Genomic DNA, 20,001 nt, shown 5'->3' with positions numbered 1-20,001 from the left:
CGTAAATAATAATAAGTACTGGCATTTCCTGCACTTACACAGAATGGAAGCGTGCCGTCCTCCAAGCTTCCGGCTCCACCAAAAGGGAAGAGCAGATCCCACCACCTCTTCTAGCTCCTGTAAACAATGTTCCATTCTAAGAAGCTGGTGCCTGGGCATGATCTTAGCTGGGAGGAGTCCAGATCTGCTAGGGCAGGGATGAGGGGAGCCCTCGTCAGGAGCCCAGAGAGCCATGCCTGGAATCCTCCAGGAAGGCGCCAATGGGTATGAGACAGGAGGCCCATGGCCCACGCTGGGGCTCCCAGTCGGCCTGGGCCTCCGAGGCTCTGCAGACCCCACAGCAGGCCTCAGACACGGACCGAAGGACGGGGGCCTCATTCTGGTCTTTGCGGTCAGCTATCTGTAGGGTTATTAAACTGCCTCCTCTCAGCTCTAGGGTAGAACCTAACTGAAGTTTCAGATCCCTACTACATACCAGCCAGTGCTCTGCAAAGTGGGCCTTGGGTCAGGGGGGAGTCTTCCCTTCCACGTCCAAAGCAACCAAAAGACAGGCACCTCCACACCCAAACTGGAGCGAGCCGGGAACACATGGGCCATAGCATGAGTTCTGGGCAGAGTCTGGTCTGCACTGCCAGCTCAGCAGGTGATGGGAAGTCCATTCACTGTCTGGGCCTGGGTGTCAGCATCTGAAGAGTGGGTCGAGCACGCTCACCCTACAGCGCTGCTGGGAAGCTCAGCTGAGCTGGCAGTGTGACCCAGCTCTGGAATCGTCAGGGTCTGACATTCGGCCGTGGTTATCTTCACACACAGGACCTCAGGCTAAATGCAGCCTGGAAAGGCAGCTTCGCGCTTGGTCCCTAAGGAAGGACGGCCGTCCGCATAAGTTTAAGCTTTGCTTTTCCTTCAGACTTCAAGATCTGTGTGGTCTAATGGGCTCTTTCTACTGAGGCATGAGATTCTTATACAGCTAAGACTGCTATCTCTGCATGGTGGAATATCAGAAAAGCATGGGCCTCCTGAGGGCACTGGGACGAAATACAGCCTACAACTTCACAAACCAGTGGTGCTGTTGGACCAGGTACAAACTGAAGTCACCCATCTCTGTTGATAATGGCCTGGTGTGCAGCGACTCTCACCCCGCCCAGCCAGGACAGGACAATGTGCTTTTCTTGGCCCACTTTGGGCAGGGGTTCCTGACCCCTCCTGAGTTATGAGTGCTCAGGGCTGGAGCTTCCTGCTCAAAATCTCAGCTCCAGTCAACTGGTAGACAGAATTATACCCACACTGACCTGCGGAAGAAGCCGCAGAAGTAAATATTGCCTCGGGTCAGAGCCCCTCCTGGAATCTCAGAACTTTGTTGAAACCTGCCAAGGCAGGGGTAATACATCACCACCACCCGTCTCTGTTTACAACCGGGTAATGCCTTTTATGACTGCCTCTCTATCCTGAATATTTGTTTTATTGCCCCTGTAGGGAGATTTTTCCATTTGGTAAAAATCATCAGATGGCTTTAGTCATGTTAACAACTGCTCATTAAATGCAAAGGAGTAAACAGTGAAATAAAGGTTTGTTTCTTTGCTGTTTTTTTCTTTCTTTCTTTCTTTTTTTTTTTTTTTTTTTTGTTATTTATGGAACAAAATCATGGGATGGGCAATAAGAGGTAAAGGGTACTCAGATGTCGTCCCTCCTTAGCGCCTTGCCTGGGTGGGAAGCCAGGAAACCTTCCCTGCCTTTCTGGGAGCCCATTCCTTCAACAAGGAGAGAGCAAAGGTTTTGATCTGTTTCAAGGTGAGGGCTTGCTGGGTGATCTCTGGGTTTTGGGCCCTTTATGCTTGATTCTTCTTCCCCTGTGGCCCAGAAATCAGGAGGTACATCTTTCTGTTCCTGGTGGAAAAGGCATCTCAGGGCTAGAGCAGTACCTGGAGAGAATTGGTGTGGAGTGGTTGAAAGGGAGAGCCAGGTAGATGGGTGGTTGGATGGATGGATGGATGGATGGGTGAGTAAACAGACGGAGGGGTGGATGGATGGATGGATAAGTGGACAAATGGATGGATGTATTGTTGGGTGGATAATGAACAGATGTGGGATGGTTGGATGAATGGATGAGTGGGTGTATAGAGGAATGGATAGACGTATGGATGGGTGGTGGAAGGGTGAATGGATGTGTGGACGAATGGATGGAAAGTTGGATTGCAGACTTATGAAAGAAGTATAGCATCTCTTGGTGGCAAGCCTAGGGCTGTGAGGCAAAACTTGGGTACTTTACAGAGACAAAGGGAGCATCAGTGATCCATCAGTCTGATTACAAACGTAAAAACTTCATTCTGGGAACCTAAGAAGAGAAAGGTTGCTGGAAGCCGGAAGCCAGTGAGATTTCATGGGTGAGACTCAAACTCCCAGTCAGCATCCTGGATTTGCATTGCTTAAAAACAACAACACCACTGCTAATTTACAAAGTTTTATCGATAACTTATTCCCAAACAAAAATATCTTTTAATGATCAACTTGTTTAACCTCTTCAGTCTGCTTCTGAGCAGTGGGGTGGGAGGATGCGTACCTTAGAGGTGCTGGCAATCCTCACCCGAGTCCATCTCCCACTTACATCCCCTGGGCCAGGCTGCCACGGGGACCCGCCTTTGCACTTGGCTTTGAAAGCCTCTCTGGGCAGCCTCCGTGTGCAGTCTTGTCCAGCACATCTGTGAAGAAAGACTTCAGACTCTGGCCACAGGGATGTAAGGTGGAGGAAATGTACAAGTCCCTCCTCTGAACAGGGAGGGCCAGTGGGGCTGGGATCCTTACTTCTCCGACTAGGGGCCGAGCTGTGCAGGCAGTAGGCCCAGCCCCTCCCCCATGACCCACAACAGTGCTTGACCTCTTGCTACATCTGAGAATCCCTCCAGATAGGATACCACTCATGTAATGCTCATTCCTGGCATGACGGCTTCTCCTCCTCCCCTGTACACAGCCCAGGCCTCCTAAACAGACAGAAAGGGTGTCAGTAGCTGGACTTCACATTCACCTGCCCAGACCAGAGGAAGAGGAGGGCTGGTGATGCTGGAGAGAAGAAGCCTGGATCTCCTTGCCTCAGGCATGACCAGGACTATTTCTGGAAGGTCAGGATTGGGGCTAGTGTGTCATTAAACTGTTCATAGCAAAAAGGAGAATAAAAAACGATCACTCCCATACTGCTTTAATGTGCCACTTGCCAGCATAATAAGACTCTGTTGCAGTAAAATTCAAGAAATTCTCTCACTGAGAAAGTGGGTGATTTCACAACTTACCTTCCCAATGCCCTTCCCACCCTCTGCCCACAGGTCCTGAAGTTGCAGGCAGGGAGCCCACAGAGAGGGGCTCCATTGTGCCACGAAGAGTGTAAGACCCTGGGGTTGGGTTACCAGACTCAACAAATAAAAATCCTGCACACCTAGTTAAACTTGAAGTTCAGATGAACAACGTATAATTCCTTCTAGTGTAACTATGTCCCATGCAATATGTGGAACATATTTATGCTAAAAAAAAAAGACACATTTATCTGAAATTCAAATTTAACTGGGTGTCCTCTAGTTTACGTGGCAAATCTACTCTTCTATCCTTCACCAGGAACAGCTCTACTGCAGAGGCAGGCTAAGCGGGTTTAAATCCCCGCTCTGCCAAAGGGTAGCCATGTGACCTTAGTTCCCAAATCTGGGCAATGGGGTTAACACTGAACCTGCCTCGCAAGTAGATGTGGGGATAAAGGAGGCAAAAGGTATACAGCACGAAGTAACTCCTGTGTAAATGTTATTTATCCCCCAGGGCACACACTTCCTATCACCCGGGGGTTTATGGTAGGGGCTGGTGTATACTCCAGCTCCAGAAACTTTGATGGAGCTCCAGATGCTGAGGCCAGTCTGCCCAGAGGCAAGGGTACTAAGAGAGAGGGGTAGGATTAGGATTGACAGAGCAAATTTGGACCTGCCTCCACTGATTTTGGCGATGTGGTGCAGGCAGAGTTGCGTTGGTCTGTGGGAGCTGGTGTGCAGGCTGAGGGCACGAGGATGTCCCAGAAAATACCACCCCTGCTTTACAAGTGTCCATCAAGGGAGAGTGTTTGGGTACAGCCACCTTACACAGAAGATCTGGCTTGTTGGACGTGCACCTTCACCTAGGGTGAGCCCTGCCTGCAGCTGTGTCCCAAAGCCAGCCAGGACCCAGCACAGAGCGAGCCCCATGCAGGAGCCCTGCCTCAGCTTCCCTGGGTCCTTCCCTCCAGGATGAACTGAGGCTCTTGGAACTGGCTCCTGAGGTCAATTTTGGATCCAGTCAATGAAAACATAGTCAGCCTGACAGATGCTAAGCCCAGGCCCTGGGAGCAGGACTCCAAGAGGTCCCCTAGACGCCTGCCACGGAAGTGACCTCCATCCCCGCACACACTGGTGTTCCAGAATCCAGAGACGCTGGTCCAGAGAGTTGCGCCTTCGTCCTTGGCCAGCTCTGCCATGTTGGCCAAGGCCTTGAACCGCTCTGAACGTCAGGCTCCTGCCTTCAAAGCTGAGATATTAGGCCGTATCCTGCTGGTGTGATCTTTGTCAGAACCAAATGTGACGAATTCAGAGAAAGCAAACTGAAGTCCTGTGTAAATATCTTCCTGAAGGCCTTCTCTGTGCCAAGTGCTTTCACACTTAGTAAATCCAAAGGCCAACCCTGAGAGATAATATACCCATTCCACAGATTATAGCATCGAGGCTTTGAGGGTTTGTCTTTCTCACGGGCCTCCTGGTTCCCAGGGTAGGACATATACCAGTGAACCCCGATGCGAGATGTCAAAGGTGGGAGAGCAGGGGTGGGTGGGGTGTAGCCCCTTCCAGGCCCGCACGCAAGGCTGTATGAAAGAAGACTCATGATTGGGGTGGGAGGGTCATGGGTATCCAGGGCAGGGGGTTGGGATCTCATGGATCCCCACACCCTTCCTAGGACCTGAACACTCCCGGGTGAGCATTCTCTGGCCTTACCTGGATGGCGAGAGTGAAGATGCCATATCTCCTTTGTATTATTTCGTTTTACCACTTTGAGACCAAATGGTTTGTTTATAAAAGGGGGAATGTCGAGCAATTTAAAAATGTTCTTTATTTGTTTTCAAACTTCAGATCTTTTTGTACCCCTGTCTGATTTTTTGCTATCTCCCCAACCACCTATACTATTGCATGCTTTGGTAGTTTAAATCTACTTATTTTTTAAAACTTAAATCATGAAATCAGTCTTGAGCAATATCTGAAATGTCTGCTTTAATGTGCTAGTTATTTTTTTATTACTTTAAAAAATAAGTTTATAAATCTATGTTGTTTAAAGTAATGTTTTCAGAGTACCACCTGAAGTCATCTTGTTGGTTTCACACTGGGAAACAATGATTGGGTGCAAACTTTCAACCCTGTATTAAGGTCCTTCTCCAAATTCCAGTCACTGAACTCTGAAGGTGTGAACAGCCTATTGCTGGGCAGAGGGCTGTGGGCAGGCACCTGGACTGTCACTAGGGGTCTAGAGACCATAGTACAAAATCGAGCCTTGGAGATGCACCTGTCTGTTAACCCAACAGCCAGACCCCTGCCTCCCTCTCACCTTGAACTCCTCATGACTGAGGTGTCTCTGAGGAGCTGCAGCTCTGAGTGCCGAGTGTGGGAGAAATCTGCAAGATCTCATAGGGAAGGTGGCATTGCTTTGGGCCTTGACAGGGAACTGAGTTTCCTGGCAGAGAAAGAAAGGTGGAGCCTTTTAAGCAGAGATAGTGCCATAAGCAAGAGACAGAGGAGAAAGGGTAGTGGGCCCTGCTACCCTGAATTTGGGAGGCACCCCTGTGACAGAGCACAGAGCCCAGGTTAAAAAGGCACAGTCTGGTCCCCAGAGTGTTGACTTGTGCAGAGTTTTAAATTTAAGTAGCTTGCCAACTTGTCCATTTTCTCGAAGCACTTAATGACCTTCCATAATTTACGTGCTTAATTACTTATGTAGAGTGCCATTTTCTTTTCCCCCATCCCCCAGAAGGTACACTCCAGGAGGAAGCGGGTTTGGGTTGTTTCGTCTGTTTGTGCTTCCTTTACCGAAGTATTTCAAACACTTACTCCATGTCTGGAACATAACAGGTGCTCAGTAAGAATTTTAATGAATGAATGGAGGAAGTGATGGCACTGATGGGTCCCACACTAATGTCTGTCCTGGGGCTGCGGGGCGCGGCCAGACAGAAGGCCCTGGTTTCCCTTCAGCCCACGCGGGTCCCTCCCAGTGGCTCCCTCAGGCTGTGGGAGCAACAACCGATTTGTGACCAAAAGCAAACAAGCGAGATGCTTTGACATTGGCTTTGGCCGGACTTGCAGGTAAGGCTCCACAAGCGCGGCTGTCGCCGGGCTCTGGCCTCTGTGGTGTGCCCCTAAGTCCCGGCCACCCGATATATGACTGAACCTTGCAGCTTCACCCGTCTGTGCAGTGATCTGGGGCAGGCCTGAGTCTTGGTCCACTCGGACCGCAGGAGCGCGGGGTAGGGGGGGGAAAGGGGGGAAATGAGAGACTTCGCCACCAGAGGGCGTCCGAGCTCAGCCGCCGCGCGCCAGTTTGTCGGCAGCGGGCTAGGGCTCCGACTGGGAGATTACCCGCCCCAGGTCTCCCTAGAGGAGGTGGAGACCGGGGAATGCCGGAGGACCGTCTTATCCATTGGATTGTTAGTTCTTTAAGGGCAGGGACCAAGTCAGTGGGATTCCTGGCTCTACACCCAGCACCCAGAAGCGGGCTCGGCCCGGAGTGAATGAATGAATGAATGAATACAGGTTCACAGAGCAACTAATTGGGCGCGAAAGTAGTTTGGGAAAAAAAACGAAAAATGCAAAAGACACCCATCCCCACGGCCGGAAACCCGGGGCTCTCGCAGCTTCCTGCTGATTGCCCCTTCCCTTGGCCCCCAGTTGGAGCAGCTGAGACCAGGCCGGACGGGCCCCGCCCACTCCCCCAAAGCCAGAGATCCGGGACTCCAGAGACTTGTTCCCACCAAACACCCCTTGAATGGACGCGGGGACAGAATCCACTCCATTGTCAGGTTATGAGGGAAAGAGCAGAGGGAGGTGGCCGGAAAGGCTTGTGACCACTGGCGAGGCTCAGAAGGGCACTCTTCTCACTCCTGCGCCTCCCAGACCGCCGCCTGCTTGCAACCCTGTGCTCTGCTGGGGCCGTCTCGGGTGTCCAGGTTAGGGCGCGGCAACCTACCAGGAGGGCTGGACACCGCCGAGAAACGACCCCGTGGGTGTAGTTCTCTGCACCAGAAAGACGTGGAGCACCCTCCTGGATGTGGGGCGAGAGGGGAGTTCTTTCATCACTTCGGGCATCCTTTGGGGAGAGGGAGAAAATAACTGAAGTGTAAACAATTATTTCTAGCTTCCATTTCTTGAGTACAGACTATGTGCCAGACGCAGTGCTGAGCACTTCGTGGTGGTCGGGAGGGGAGTCTCAAGTCAAATCCCACAGTTCCCCTCCGCGGGGTGGGAACTGGGTTTATTCCATTTCACAGTGGAAAGAGCAGGGGTGCAAAGAGCTAAGTAAATTCACGTTTACTAAGAGCCTCCGGGGCGAACTGCCGTTATTTCCTTTTGGTGGCAGAGCACTCTATTTTAGAGCTTCAATTTCACAGTTGAGGAAACTGAGGCTCGGCTAATAAGTTATAGCTCTGGCTTGGAATCGAATCGGAGTCGCTCTGACTGCAAAGACTAGTCTGTTTCCCTTAGTCCCAGCTTTCCCGGCCGCGGAGCAGCGAGCTGAAGCCGGTGGTCACCTCCAGGTCCTACACTCCCCCAAAAGGACCCTCTTAGCTACCCGGGACGCAGCTGGCCTAGCTGGCCCTCACCTCTAGGACCGACCTGTTTGTTTTTCTTTGGTTCTCATTCTGTTCCCGCCTCTGGGACTCAATCTTTCCATCTGCATAATGGGAACAGTAACCAGTCCCATCCCCGACCCTCACTGAGCGGCTGACTTCCTCGGTGCAGGTTAGGCCTACAAAGAAGGGCCCAGCGTAACCGAGAGGTCAAAGGCTGCGGCGCACCGCAGGCCCAGGAGCATCCCGGGCGCGGAGCAGGGGTGGGAGGGAGGGGACAGGGGGAGCGGCCGCGTGGGAGGGGACTCTGGTCAGAGCCCCGGGCCGCAGGCAGAATTCGGCTCCAGGCCCGCCCCTTGCCGCGCGCCCGCCCCGCCCCACCCCGCCCCGCTTTCGCCTCTAAAGTGCTGGGCGCGCGCCTCCTGCTGCCGCACTTTCACTCTCCGCAGTCGCATCCCCTCCACGTCCTGCCTCCGTCCACCCGCCGCCCGCTCTTGCCATGGATGCCAAGATCGTCGCTGTGCTGGCCCTTGTGCTGGCTGCGCTGTGCCTCAGCGACGGTGAGTGCGCCCGGCGACGGAGGCGTGGGCAGGCGCCAGGCTCTTGACTCCGTGCGGGGCCACGGCTCCTCTGCCCCGGCCCGCGCCGTCCCGAGCGAACCTAATCCGAGCCGCTTTGCACCCGGGAGGTCGAGGCAGCCCACCTCGCGGGGCGCGCTCCCTCGGCGTGCGGCGTTTGAGGTCCCCAGCGTAGAGTCCCCCGCGCTGAGGCTCGCACTCCGCTGCTGAGCTCGGGTTCCGGGGCGCGGGAGCGGCCGCCAGACCTCGGGCGGGCTGCAGAGCGAGGTCGGGCAGGATAACTGGATGCGAGCGCGCCCAGGGCGCTTTCGGAGCCGGAGCGGGAGGGCGCGGAGGTGTGGAGCCGAGTCGGGAGCCGCGGGTCCCTGGCCCTTGACCATCCACCTCCCAGCTAGTGCCTTCCCGCGGCCCAGCTCGGTTTCCAGAGTAGAATGGGCTCCTGGCTCCGTGCGGGGCCACGGCTCCTCTGCCCCGGCCCGCGCCAAGGCCCCGCTGAGCACCGCGCTGGAGATGTGTTCTGCGGTTCCTGTTGGAGAGAGCGCTTTGCAAAGCCTGTCTGGCATCGCGACTTGCTTGTGGTGGCAATGCGATCGGGTGCAGCTGCGAGGCGTCCCTCGCAGTCTTATCGTTCCGAGCAGCTGTCGGGTTTGCAGCGAACGCCTGGCTGCGCTTCTGTACCGCAACGCGGTCCGCAGCGACGCGGCGAAGCTGGAAGCGCGTCCAGACAGTGCCTTCCCTGCCTCTTTCTGGGGTCACCCAGGAGAGGCCCAGGGGCGATCTGGGTCATGCATGCGCCTGCCCAGCCCCCAAAACACACCTGCAGGCTGGCGCCTTTGTCGCCAGACAGGCGAGCACTGCTCTATCTCGGAGTGAGCGCTGCAGCAAAGTTCAGTCGCCAAGGCTTTGGGCCATGGGGAAAGGTGGTGTACCGTTTCACTGTGAGAGGGAGAGAGCTTTTTTCCTTTTGAGGCTTAAGCGAAATCTCACTGTCCTGTTACAGGACACCACTGCTGCAAACCAAAATAAACTGTTGCCTCTGAACGCACAAAACAAAACCATGTCAGCACGGTCAGGCCATGCTGAGCTTTCTTGGCTGCGAAGTTTCCAGCGAATGCTGCAAAGGGTTGAAGGACACCGTGCTTGGTGCAGCTGAGGTCTGTGCAGGGCCCCAGGCCCTGGAGCAGTCTGCTAGGTGCCAGCTGAAGACCTCTGCTGCATTCCCACTGGCTGGTGGCTGACCACCTGGGAAGTGTTCTTTAAAAGTGTAGCAAGTTGCTGGTCAGAGCTGTAGAGAGACTGGCACCGAAGGGAATTCAGAATTTTTCTGTAAGCTGAAAAAGTAACCTAGCCTGTGTCTTTACACTGACACTGACACCCCCAACCCAGGTCATGGGGCACACTCTGGTTTGGGTATTAACAATTGAGTGGCTTGGTGAGAGTAGACGTGTCATCATCCAGCTGTGGGAGGAAATGGTGCTTCTTCTAGCTGCCCCCTCCCCTGGGGAACTGCAGAAGTGACTAGAATGCAAGGACCCAGGTCCTTGAGTCCTGGGCACAGCTGACCTGGGGGGAGCACAGACTCCTCCTGACTCTGGGAAGGGTTGGTTGCTTGCCCATCTGAGTTGCCCTCTTGGCAGCCAAGTGGCCAAGTCAGGGTCCTGGGCTCCCGCTTAGTCGGGCTCTCCTTGCACGCATAGGCCAGAATGAACTTTTGACCACCTGGAGCCTGTGTACCCATGCTGGGTCCCCTTGTTCAGGCTCTGACTCGGGCTCCTGCCCTCCCTCCATTGGCTAACCTCAGCCAAGCAGCTGGGTCCCCGGATGCCCTGGGCTTCTAGGGGTTAAAGTCAGGGTGGGCCCCATTCCTAGGCCTGGCTGGAGGGGCTGGCTTGGGCGCTCTTGTCTCTGCATTAGAGTGGAAGGACTGCTCCGGAGCGGAGCCAAGTTCACCAGAAGCCAAGTTCCCCCGAGCCCTGGGTAACATCTGGACCAGTCAGGCCTCTTGCCTGTACACGGACCACATGCAAAACAGTTGGAAAAGTTAGTAATATCGACAAAAAGCTGGCAGGAAGGTCACCAGCTGGACACAGCACCTAGCTCTCTTGGTAAGAACACTTGGGGCTCTGTCACTTTAAAGAACCTGTTGAAATTCTCCACTTGACAGGCAGGCAACTGGGTCCTGGGAGCAGGAATAAAAATTGCCTTTGAAGGAAATGGATAATCCCAGGAGGTGGAGAGGGGAGAAGAGAGAAAGAGAAAGCTTGTGTTCTGAGCTCAGAATGGGCTCTGATTTCTGGCCTGATCGCCACTGCTTCGCTAATGGACTCAGAACAGCATCTCAGGGACACGGGGGAGGAGCAGCCCCCATCTTGCACAACGCTGTCCCCAGCAGCTGTCCTACTGTGCACCTTGCAGTTTGCTGCCCTGGGGTTGGGACCAGTCCTGCCTCACCAGTGGGCCCCACATGCCGGTTCTGCTCAGCTCTGAAGGACTCCTGAGAATTTCAGGGGAACCTGGAGGCAGGACACTCGGAGGGGAGACTTTGGCTCTTCCTTTTACCCTGGCCACCCAGCCCCCAGCTGCAGGCCACTTTCCCAGGTGATCTGGTTACAGGGCCATACAGACTTCTGCAGGGACCCGGTACACTTGCTAAAAGCCAGGCCCCAGCAGCGACTTTCTGGACTTAGCCCAGGTGTAAACCTGAAGCCTGCTCCAGGCTCTCCAGTGCCACGAGTCACTGAGAGCCTTGAAGCCAGGCTTTCTTCTTCCTGGTTTTCAGGGAGTCGAGTTTGGTCTTGGGGGGCCAGGTGGTCTGCTTTCCCCCTGACTTGTTGGCCATGCCATCTCTTGACGGAGTTCAGCCTTGAGGAAAGAAAATTAGGTCCCTCACTCACAGGCCTCCCCAGCTCTCTTGCCCCAAATAGGGAACTTCAGAACCACCAGAAGCCCTCTGGGAGCTCTGTAAACAGGCAAATATTTTTTTTTTTTTTTAATCTCTGGACTAAATATTCTCAGACCTACATTTAATCCCTGATGAAAGGATCCACAAATTCAAATAATTTGGGGTATTAAGTAGGGCTTGGATAAAATCTGCAGAAAACATGCACACATACACGCACACACACATCCACGCGCGCACACACACACACACAAGTCAGTACCCACCCCCCCACCCCCCGGGGCTTGCAATTCTAGACTTCCAGGGTGAGCTGTGGGTTCTGCAGGAGCCCTTTGCTAATTTACACTAATGAGTGTCAATTATGGTATTTTGCAAATTGGTGAATTGGCAAACAAAGATGTAATACAACCCAGGAGGCTGGAGCATCCCTGCACAGGCAATGAAAGCCACGTTTGCCTCCAGCCCTGGAAGTGCAGGGAAAAGATGGGCCCTTGCCTGCCCTCTGGGGACGCCCAGGTAGGAAGCCGGTGGGATTCTTTTGTGGTTGCCTGGGCTTAAGGTAAATGTGAGGACAGAGAAGACTGCAGGTGGGGGAGGGGAGCATTCCCAGGGGAGCTGCAGTGGCTCCTGGGAGAGAGCGAGCCTGGAGCCTCCTTCTTCCCCCTCCCTGGTCCCTGAATCGGGAAGTCTTTCTCAGTTGGCCATGGAGGAGTTTATTTTGCAAAGAATAACTAGGAACCTCAGTACCTTGGACTGAAACAGTTCTCTCCTGTGATTAATGTCCTTCATCTTGAGACACCCAAGCAGGGGCCTTCCGATTTTAGCTTCCCTACCGTCCTAAGGTCCAGCTCTCCTCAGGTCCTTCTGGCCTCTTGCCCTGTAGAAGCTGAGCCTCAGCCCACTCAGAGCTCCCTGCGCTGCCCAAGGAAAAGGTCTCTGCCAGGATGCACCCATGACTCCTCCCATCGTTCCCCATCCTACCCTCATTCCACCATCTGATCACTCGGCTGCAGACTCAGACACACTTGTATCCCCAAGGCCTGGCAGGATAATAACAAGCTGCTTTGTTCTCGTTACCTCTCTAGGGAAACCGGTCAGCCTGAGCTACAGATGCCCTTGCCGATTCTTTGAGAGCCACGTCGCCAGAGCCAATGTCAAGCATCTCAAAATCCTCAACACTCCGAATTGTGCCCTTCAGATCGTGTAAGTCTGAACATCCTCCTCCAGGGATGTTCCATTTGATGGCCATAGTAACACCTAATTCACAGACTTGTTAAAGCTAGAGAAATGACACATGCCGAGTGTCCAGGCTCGAACCTGGCATAATTAGAGGCAGCTGATAGTACCACCAGGCAGGAGTTTTAAAAGCTTCTCTTACCCTTGGTGCTGTGCTCACTCACAGAGGGTCCTTGCCTCTTCTTTCCAAGCTTCCTCCCTTTAGTGCAAGAGATGGGAGCACATTCAGATGCACCCTTAGACTGGAGAAGCATGGGATTCACCAAAGTTTCTTTCTGCTGAAGAACAGTAAATTAGCCAGCCCCTTGCTCGTAACAGTTCTGCCAATTTCAGGGCTTTGGTGCCCTAATTTAATCCTTTATCACATAGCACAAACTCACAAGACTCAAATTCAGTTGAAGTCATCGTTAAACTGTTTGGTGAAACTCAAAATTACCAGCGCACTTAACTGCATTTTCTGAAAAGCCAACACACAAGGTTTCAGTTTTGCTGGTGTTGATGGCAGCTGCTAACATTTGATTTTATTCATGTGGGAAACGAGACATACCAAAATCACACATACATGAGACACTGAGATCTCTCCTGGAGAGCAGGAGGCTGAACCAAGTCCAGAAAGAAAGCCACATGTGGCCATCCATTGCTCGGCCCTCCGGTGCCCATGTGTCCCCATGCTCGCTCACAGCGAGCTTGACCATGTGTCTAGATGTCGGGGAGTGGAGGCTCGGGGTCTCCTGGGCAGCGCTCACCTCCTGAAAAGTCCCAGCACTAAAAGCAAGACGGGAACACAGCAGTTGGAGCAAAAGCTACACCCATCTGACGACTCTCCACCCAACACCAACTGGTTTTAGGTTTGACTTTTCTTTTTCTCTAGCCTTTGCTGCCTTGAATGTGTTTGTCATTTACAATATGCTTTAGGGCACTAGAAGACGGATTTTTTTGTTTTCATTTTCTTTGCTTGTAATAAAATACTCTCTTTTGAGAAGTATTTAATCAGATAATGAATTCAGCGAGGATGGGCCCACTTTGCAGTGCAGACTCTGTGGGTTCCCTTGCCTCGAGGTTGAAGGAGCCAGATAGAATCCTCATGTCTTTCCGGGCAAACACATTAATAAACAGCAATGCCCAGAATTGGACCTGGATCCGCCTTGCTCTGAGCCAGGCCCTCTGCACAGCTCGTTGACTCAACAGGCAGGCTGTGTAAAGACTCCTGGTGTCCACGAGCCTCTGTGCTGGCCGCACGGGTCCTCCTAGACCCCGAGTGGCTGGGCGGTGGTGTCCTCGGGCTGCTTGAGATTACCTGGTACCCAGGGGCTTTATGGAGAGGGATCCAGAGACAAGTCCAGGTCCTCTTCCAGGAGTCTTCAGAGAGGGAGGCTCTGAGTGAAGGTGAGAATTGGGAGGAAGGTGCAGTACGAACTTTCAGAGAATAAATGAGACCATGAACATTCAGTGAACTTGTAAAATCTCTCTGGAAACCATTTTCTGGCAAACTACCTAGACTACCTCTCCCCTCCCCCTCCCCCTCCCCCCACTGCCCCTCCCCGCACTGTACTCTCACCTCTCCCCATCCCGCAGACTGCGGTGCCCCTTTGTAGGTCTCCTGCCTCTAGGCTTACTCTCAAGTCTGTCTTCCATGTGCTATCAAGATGGTCCATCAAAAGAAAACTCTGCTTCTGCCACCCCACAAGTTCCCGTCATAAAATTGCAGATGAAGCCCCACTGCTTTGCCCCTTACGTCTGGCCGCGGGCTTCTTGAATGTCCTGTCTCCCAAATTCCTCACATCGTCCCTGCACTGTTACCCCTTTGGGCTATTTGCTCTTGCTTTTCCTCCCCCCTTTACTTCACTTGCCCAGCTCCTACTTATCCTTCAAAAGGCAACTCAAATGTTCCCTGTGTGAATTCTCCCTGGACTCCTTAAAGACTTTTCTTCACTCCCCAGTGTCTCTGGGGTAACACTTGCAGCACGGCTAGCACTGTCTCCCCAGCACACCTGGGGTTCCTCCCGAGCCTGAGCCTGCCAGGCGGGGCACCCCGCTCCAGTTGGGTCCTAACCTGGGTGTCGGAGGAGCAGATGCCCAGGTCACAGCCACGTTCCCCTCCGATCAGCTGCACACTGTCGCCTCTTCTGTTTTGCCAGGGCAAGGCTGAAGAACAACAATAGACAAGTGTGCATCGACCCGAAATTGAAGTGGATTCAGGAATACCTGGAGAAAGCTTTAAACAAGTAAGCACAACCACCAAAAAGGACTTTCCACTAGATCCACTTGAGGAAAGCTAAACCCATGTGAGATGAAAGGGCAAAGTGTGTGGGGGAGGAAGGCCTGAACGGTGAGGACCAGGTGTGCCTGGGGGGCAGCGCATTGACCTGGGCACGGGCGAGAGGTTTGCCCAGCATGTAGACAACTGCATTTATAGCCTACGGTACAATATCGCAGCGTGTGTTCATCTGTGCCCCGTACCTTTCACATTGGCTGTTTTATAACTGGGGTTTTTCTAAGACATTGTATCATCCCAATAGCATTTCCCACCAGTCCGTTCCCTCATAATCATCACAGTCATCATCATTCTCATTACCCTTTTTTAAATCGATGATCACTTCAAGCTTTGTATTTGGTTTGTTTTGGAGATTCTCCTTTTCTCCCCGGGGGAGTCTGAGCACAGTCAGGTGATGGCCAAGCAGGGAGCTCAGATAAGCATCCTTCCTCCAGACGCTGAGGCTCGGAGGAAGACTGTGGGCGACTCCAGCAGGGGGTGCCTCTCCCGAAATGACAACCCACGTGCTGACCAGCGCTAGGCAGCGGCCACTACCCTCGCCTGCTCTTTCAAGCTCAGTGATTGGACGGGTGGGCTCCATGCAGAACCGCCATCACTGGAGACTGTGCTCAGAGACCCTCTCCGGGTCACTCCCGGCCTCTTCCTGCCTCCCAGAATATGCTTTCATCTCGCTTCTGCTTCTCATTTCTCTATGCACCCAGCTGGAGGAGGGTGACCGCAGGGGCTCCCACCCTGTGGCCCCCTCCTCCCTTTGCCCGTCCCTCCTCTGCAGGCCCTCTGTGAGATCCTTCTCTGGCCTCCTCCAGAACGGGGCTGGCCCCGTTCTGGCCTCCTCCAGAACGGGGGTATGAGATCATGTCTCCTCCTTCCCATGAAAGACGGTCTTTGCAGAATCAAATGCAGTTTTCAATCTGAGAGCTTGCTTTGAGGAATTTGGTTTCTGTAATTGCCTCTGAAACCTACGTATGCCACGGAGGCTCTACAAACTCTGAGGTTTCTGAAATCAGGAGTGAAAAAATAGATGAATCAACGAGCCTCTTGCCACTAACCCCTCCTCCTGAAGCCACAAGATGGTTTCGGGTTCCAATCAGAAATGTTGGCGAGATGGAATCCCCTGCATAAATGTGATCCACAGATGGGCCTGGTGGTACTTGTAACTTTTTTGCAAGGCATTTTTTTATATATATTTTCGTGCACAATTTTTTAAACGTTACTTTAGTAAACAAATGTATTTCAGAATATATTTATAGTCGAACAATTCCTATATTTGAAGTGGAACCATATGAATGTCAGTGGGTTACATTTCTCTATTACCGTAAACTACTGGCGATTTGTAAAGAAATATATATGATATATAAGTGTGACTGCAGCTTTTTAATGTTACCCACAGTGTATTTTTCCACTTGTACTAAAATTGTATCAAATGTGACCTTATATGCACTAGCAATAAAATGCGCATTGTTTCATGGTATACACCTCCTACTGTATGTGGGAATTTATTTACCTGAGGTGAAGTCCGTTAGTTGTCAGACTTGGGGCTCACACACATTTCTGGAATTTATTCGGATAAGCTGGCCTGTTGGTCAGGTGCCTTGCATCCCTCCTGCCGAGTTCACATGCAAGTGACAGCACATGGGCCTTGCTCAGGAGCAGATTAGATCTGCAGCTCAAGTTTTTATGTCTTTTTTTTTTTTTTAAACCCAGTAGAAGCAGTGGGGCTAGTTTTCTGAAGAATCATATTTGACTCACTAATTCCTCCTCCCCTTCTTACTGCTCCTTGGTCCTCCTAACATCCCCACGTAATCTCCAGAGACTCAATCCTCATCATATCCAGCTTTCACATTTTCCCATGTAAAAATCCCATCATTCCAGCCCATGGCTAATATCAAGCTTTCTCAGGAACAGGTGGCCTTACCCCATAAATCATTAAATACCATTCAGCTTGAATCATTTTAATGTGACAGTCAAGAGCCAATTGCTCTAATAAAGTTGCTCTAATAAAATTCTGCTAACCAGCTCTCTCCCTTGCCCTCCAGAACAATCCCAGTCATTCCCAGGGGGTGTGTGCACAGGCGTCCAGAAAGGAGAAGGTGGGGTCAGGCTGCTTTCTTTCTCTCCTCCTGGAAGGCCATCTGAACCTTGGGCCTCCAACCTCCAAAGCTTATTCGATTTGAAATGCAGAGATTTTAAAGATAAAGCAGAGAGTTCAGCTCTGCATTGAGATGTAAAGAAGCCCTAGGAGAGCAGGTTGGGGTGAGACGGAAGACCAGTCCAGCCTGGCCCTGGGCATGCCTTCCCACCCTTTCGGATCAGTTCACGGGTATCTGTGTTCTGGAAGCCCGTCTAACATTTTTTTGAATTGGGGAAAATGTCTAATTTATTTTAATGAAGTACTGACAGACAGTGCTTTGCCCGGGGGCCTCCAGACCTGAGACTAAAGACAGGGTTAAACAAATACACGGGCCACTTTTAAATATTGTGCAGACTGAGAAAGATTCCTGTTTATTTCAACGTTATTAATGGTTCTACTAATTTTATCTAAGGGGGCGCAGAGAAGAAAAAGTGGGGAAAAGAGAAAAGATAGGAAAAAAGAAGCGACAGAAGAAGAGAAAGGCTGCTCAGAAAAGGAAAAACTAGTTATCTGCCACCTCGAGAAGGACCACAGTGCACTCTGCTCTTGTGTCTCCCGGCGCTTTGTAAATCTGCCCCAACCCTCCTCCAGGGCAGAGCCCCTGCTTCCCGGGCGGGCGCTCAGACTTCCATGGGGGAGCAGCATTTTGTCGCCACTGTGGCCACCCCGGGTCCTGTATTTATGTGCTTTTTAGGGCCTTTCCTGGTCTGCTAAGTTAAGAAGAAAGTAGTTGTACAAAGACCGGGGTTGGAGTCTATGACACAGAGCCTGTGTGCTCAGGACTCTATCTAGAACAGCCTGGGACTCCGGAATGGCCCAGCGCTCCATCTAGAATGGCCCAGGGTCTCTCTCCAGCATCACCCTGGGCTGAGGAGCCTCCACCCTGCCCTCCGCTCCCTCTCTCGCAAGGCCCATGATCATGAGCGCTCAGAGCTCACACAGCTCCACACCCTTACAATCTGCGTTCCCGTCTGGGGCCAGCGTGTGGCCACCTGGCCTGTGCACAGAACGGCCCGCTGGCCCAGCAGCCAGCATCTCACCCAGCAAGGGCCATGTGCCTGATACCCTCTCACCTGCCACTGCCGGTGGCATCACTGCCTTTGCAGGGCAGAGCTGGCTGTGGCCATGCCATTTGCAGGCGGTAACTGACTCCTTTCCCCAAATGCCTGCTGCCTGGCTCTCCACCACTCTGCCACCTGGGGTAGGACTTTTCTGGCCTCTCCCTCCCTGGGCCTGGGGCTGTATGAGCGGCTTTACCTCCAAGCTTGGGCGGGTTTCTTCAGACCGTGTGGGGAGAATGGCTGACAGCTCTGCATTTCCAGAGAGCAGTTGTGGAAATGCTTCTCAGGGAGCCTCTTTGCAGGGCAATTCACTTTGTAGATTCTTTAAACGGGTTCCCTGATGCAGAGGAGTTATGTGAAGGGCCTGTAGCTCTGGGGACCCCTAGCCTATCCCCTTCCCCCTTCTGCGTGACCCCAAGTGATTAGGTTCTGGGACGCAGCTGCCTCGGTCCTCACTCACCACCCCGACCTCAACACACATACACACGCAGATTCAGGGCTGAGCTTTCTTGCCAAGTCTCTCTAATTTGGACTGGAAGGAGGGGGATCACAGGGGAGAGCAAGGCCCTGATTTCAGTAGTGCTTTGAAAAGGGAAACCTTGAATATCTACTCTTCTCCCCACCCCCCTGTCACACATGGACACACACTCACCCTGTACCCCAGACCCCTGGTCATAATTTCAGTACATGGATCCAGAAAGACGACATGGTTGAAGGATGGGGCACATGGATTTCAGGAGAAGAAACCCAAGGTCCTTGCCTGTCACCTGGGTCACAGAGCGCTGTGTCCCCCTCACGCTTTAGTGCGCTCCTTTTAATTGCAGCATAAGGAATTACAGCCATTACTTTTCCTCACTGGAGAAGTGTCCCCCTAGGGCACTGTAGCCAAAGACTTTTACTTCCCACTGCCATCCCTTGTACCTGGCTAACTCCCCCAGCCTGTGGCCCTCTTGCCAGCAACAGGGATGGCAGGCCTGCTCCCAGGCATGTGGGTTGCCCACTTACCTCATCCTGCCTGTGGTGCCTCCGAAGGCCTCTGGATGGCTGCTGGGCTACCCAGGGCTGCAGTCCTTTCCGCGGAAGCCAGCAGCAGTTCTTGTCTGCAGGACCTTGACCAGGGTAGCGCTGCTCTTACAAAAGCACCTGCAGAGGGTCAGACCTGTGACTCCACGCTCCCTTTTTCACACCGCAGGAGCAGTACATTTCTGTGCCAGAGAGGGTGACAGGTCTGTTCTGGGAGAGCTGTTTGCCCCGTAGCAGCTGTGGGTCAAGCTATTGCTTCCCTGAGGTAAGCAATAGCTTACAGACTGCTTTCTGAAGTGCCCAGGGAGACAGCACGGGCCACCTCTCCGGGGGGAGCCGGGGCTGCGGGGACTCAGAGGGTTGGACCCACATTAGAAAACATAGGCAAGCCCCTGTCTGTCCTTATATGACTCCATTGGCCCTGGGGCCTCACTGTATCTGACCAGCGGGCCTCAGCCCCGCTGAAGGCAGGGTCGCCGTGGAAGAGCCGAAGAGCTGGACCTCCATTCCGTTGTGGGTTGAAACTGACTAGGCAGCGCTCGCGCATCTGCCACCAGGTGCGCATGCGCGGTCCCAGTGCCGGCTGCCTGGGCGCCTAGCTCCGGGGCCGCTCCGCCGCGCCAGCCCAGAGGTCCGGGGGCTTAATGTCTATGCTGGGCTAAGGCATCGCACTTCGTCCTGCCTTGTGACCACTGTGCCATGCCATCTCCGTGCCCTTGTTCGTCCATCCGCCCTGTGCTTGCTGTGCCCACCTGCCCTCTCTGCTTCCCGCCTTCCATCCGTCCTTCGCTTCTGCCATGCTGTCTCTCTCATTTCAGTCCCCCTGCTCAGGGTCTCGGAAGGCAGAAGCACCACAGAGATTTGGAAATCAGGGGTGCGTCCCCGGCTGGAGCGGGGCTCAGCGTCTCAGGTGTGCGGCCCGACCACTGCAGGAACCCGCCTTAATGGTGTCTCCCTCTGTTCTTGTTAA

At 53.1% G+C, this 20,001-nt stretch overlaps 1 protein-coding gene across 5 annotated transcripts in view; it reads left to right on the top strand.

The window, feature by feature from the left end:
* Positions 1 to 8,271: 8,271 nt before the first annotated feature.
* Positions 8,272 to 20,001, top strand: part of CXCL12 (C-X-C motif chemokine ligand 12) — a 28,988-nt gene continuing 17,258 nt past the window's right edge. For 2 of the 5 annotated variants that reach the window (XM_082854209.1, XM_082854211.1), the window contains exons 1-3: positions 8,272 to 8,388; positions 12,391 to 12,508; positions 14,680 to 14,766. In XM_082854209.1, the coding sequence (XP_082710335.1) occupies positions 8,328 to 8,388; positions 12,391 to 12,508; positions 14,680 to 14,766 (266 nt within the window). In that variant the 5' untranslated portion in view covers positions 8,272 to 8,327. The other 3 variants (XM_082854210.1, XM_082854208.1, XM_082854212.1) reach the window with 3 other exon arrangements.

This window comes from Leucopleurus acutus, assembly GCF_964270905.1.
Source record: "Leucopleurus acutus genome assembly, chromosome: 14".
In the NCBI taxonomy this organism is placed as follows: domain Eukaryota; kingdom Metazoa; phylum Chordata; class Mammalia; order Artiodactyla; family Delphinidae; genus Leucopleurus; species Leucopleurus acutus.
This window is presented reverse-complemented; position numbering and strand designations above follow the sequence as displayed.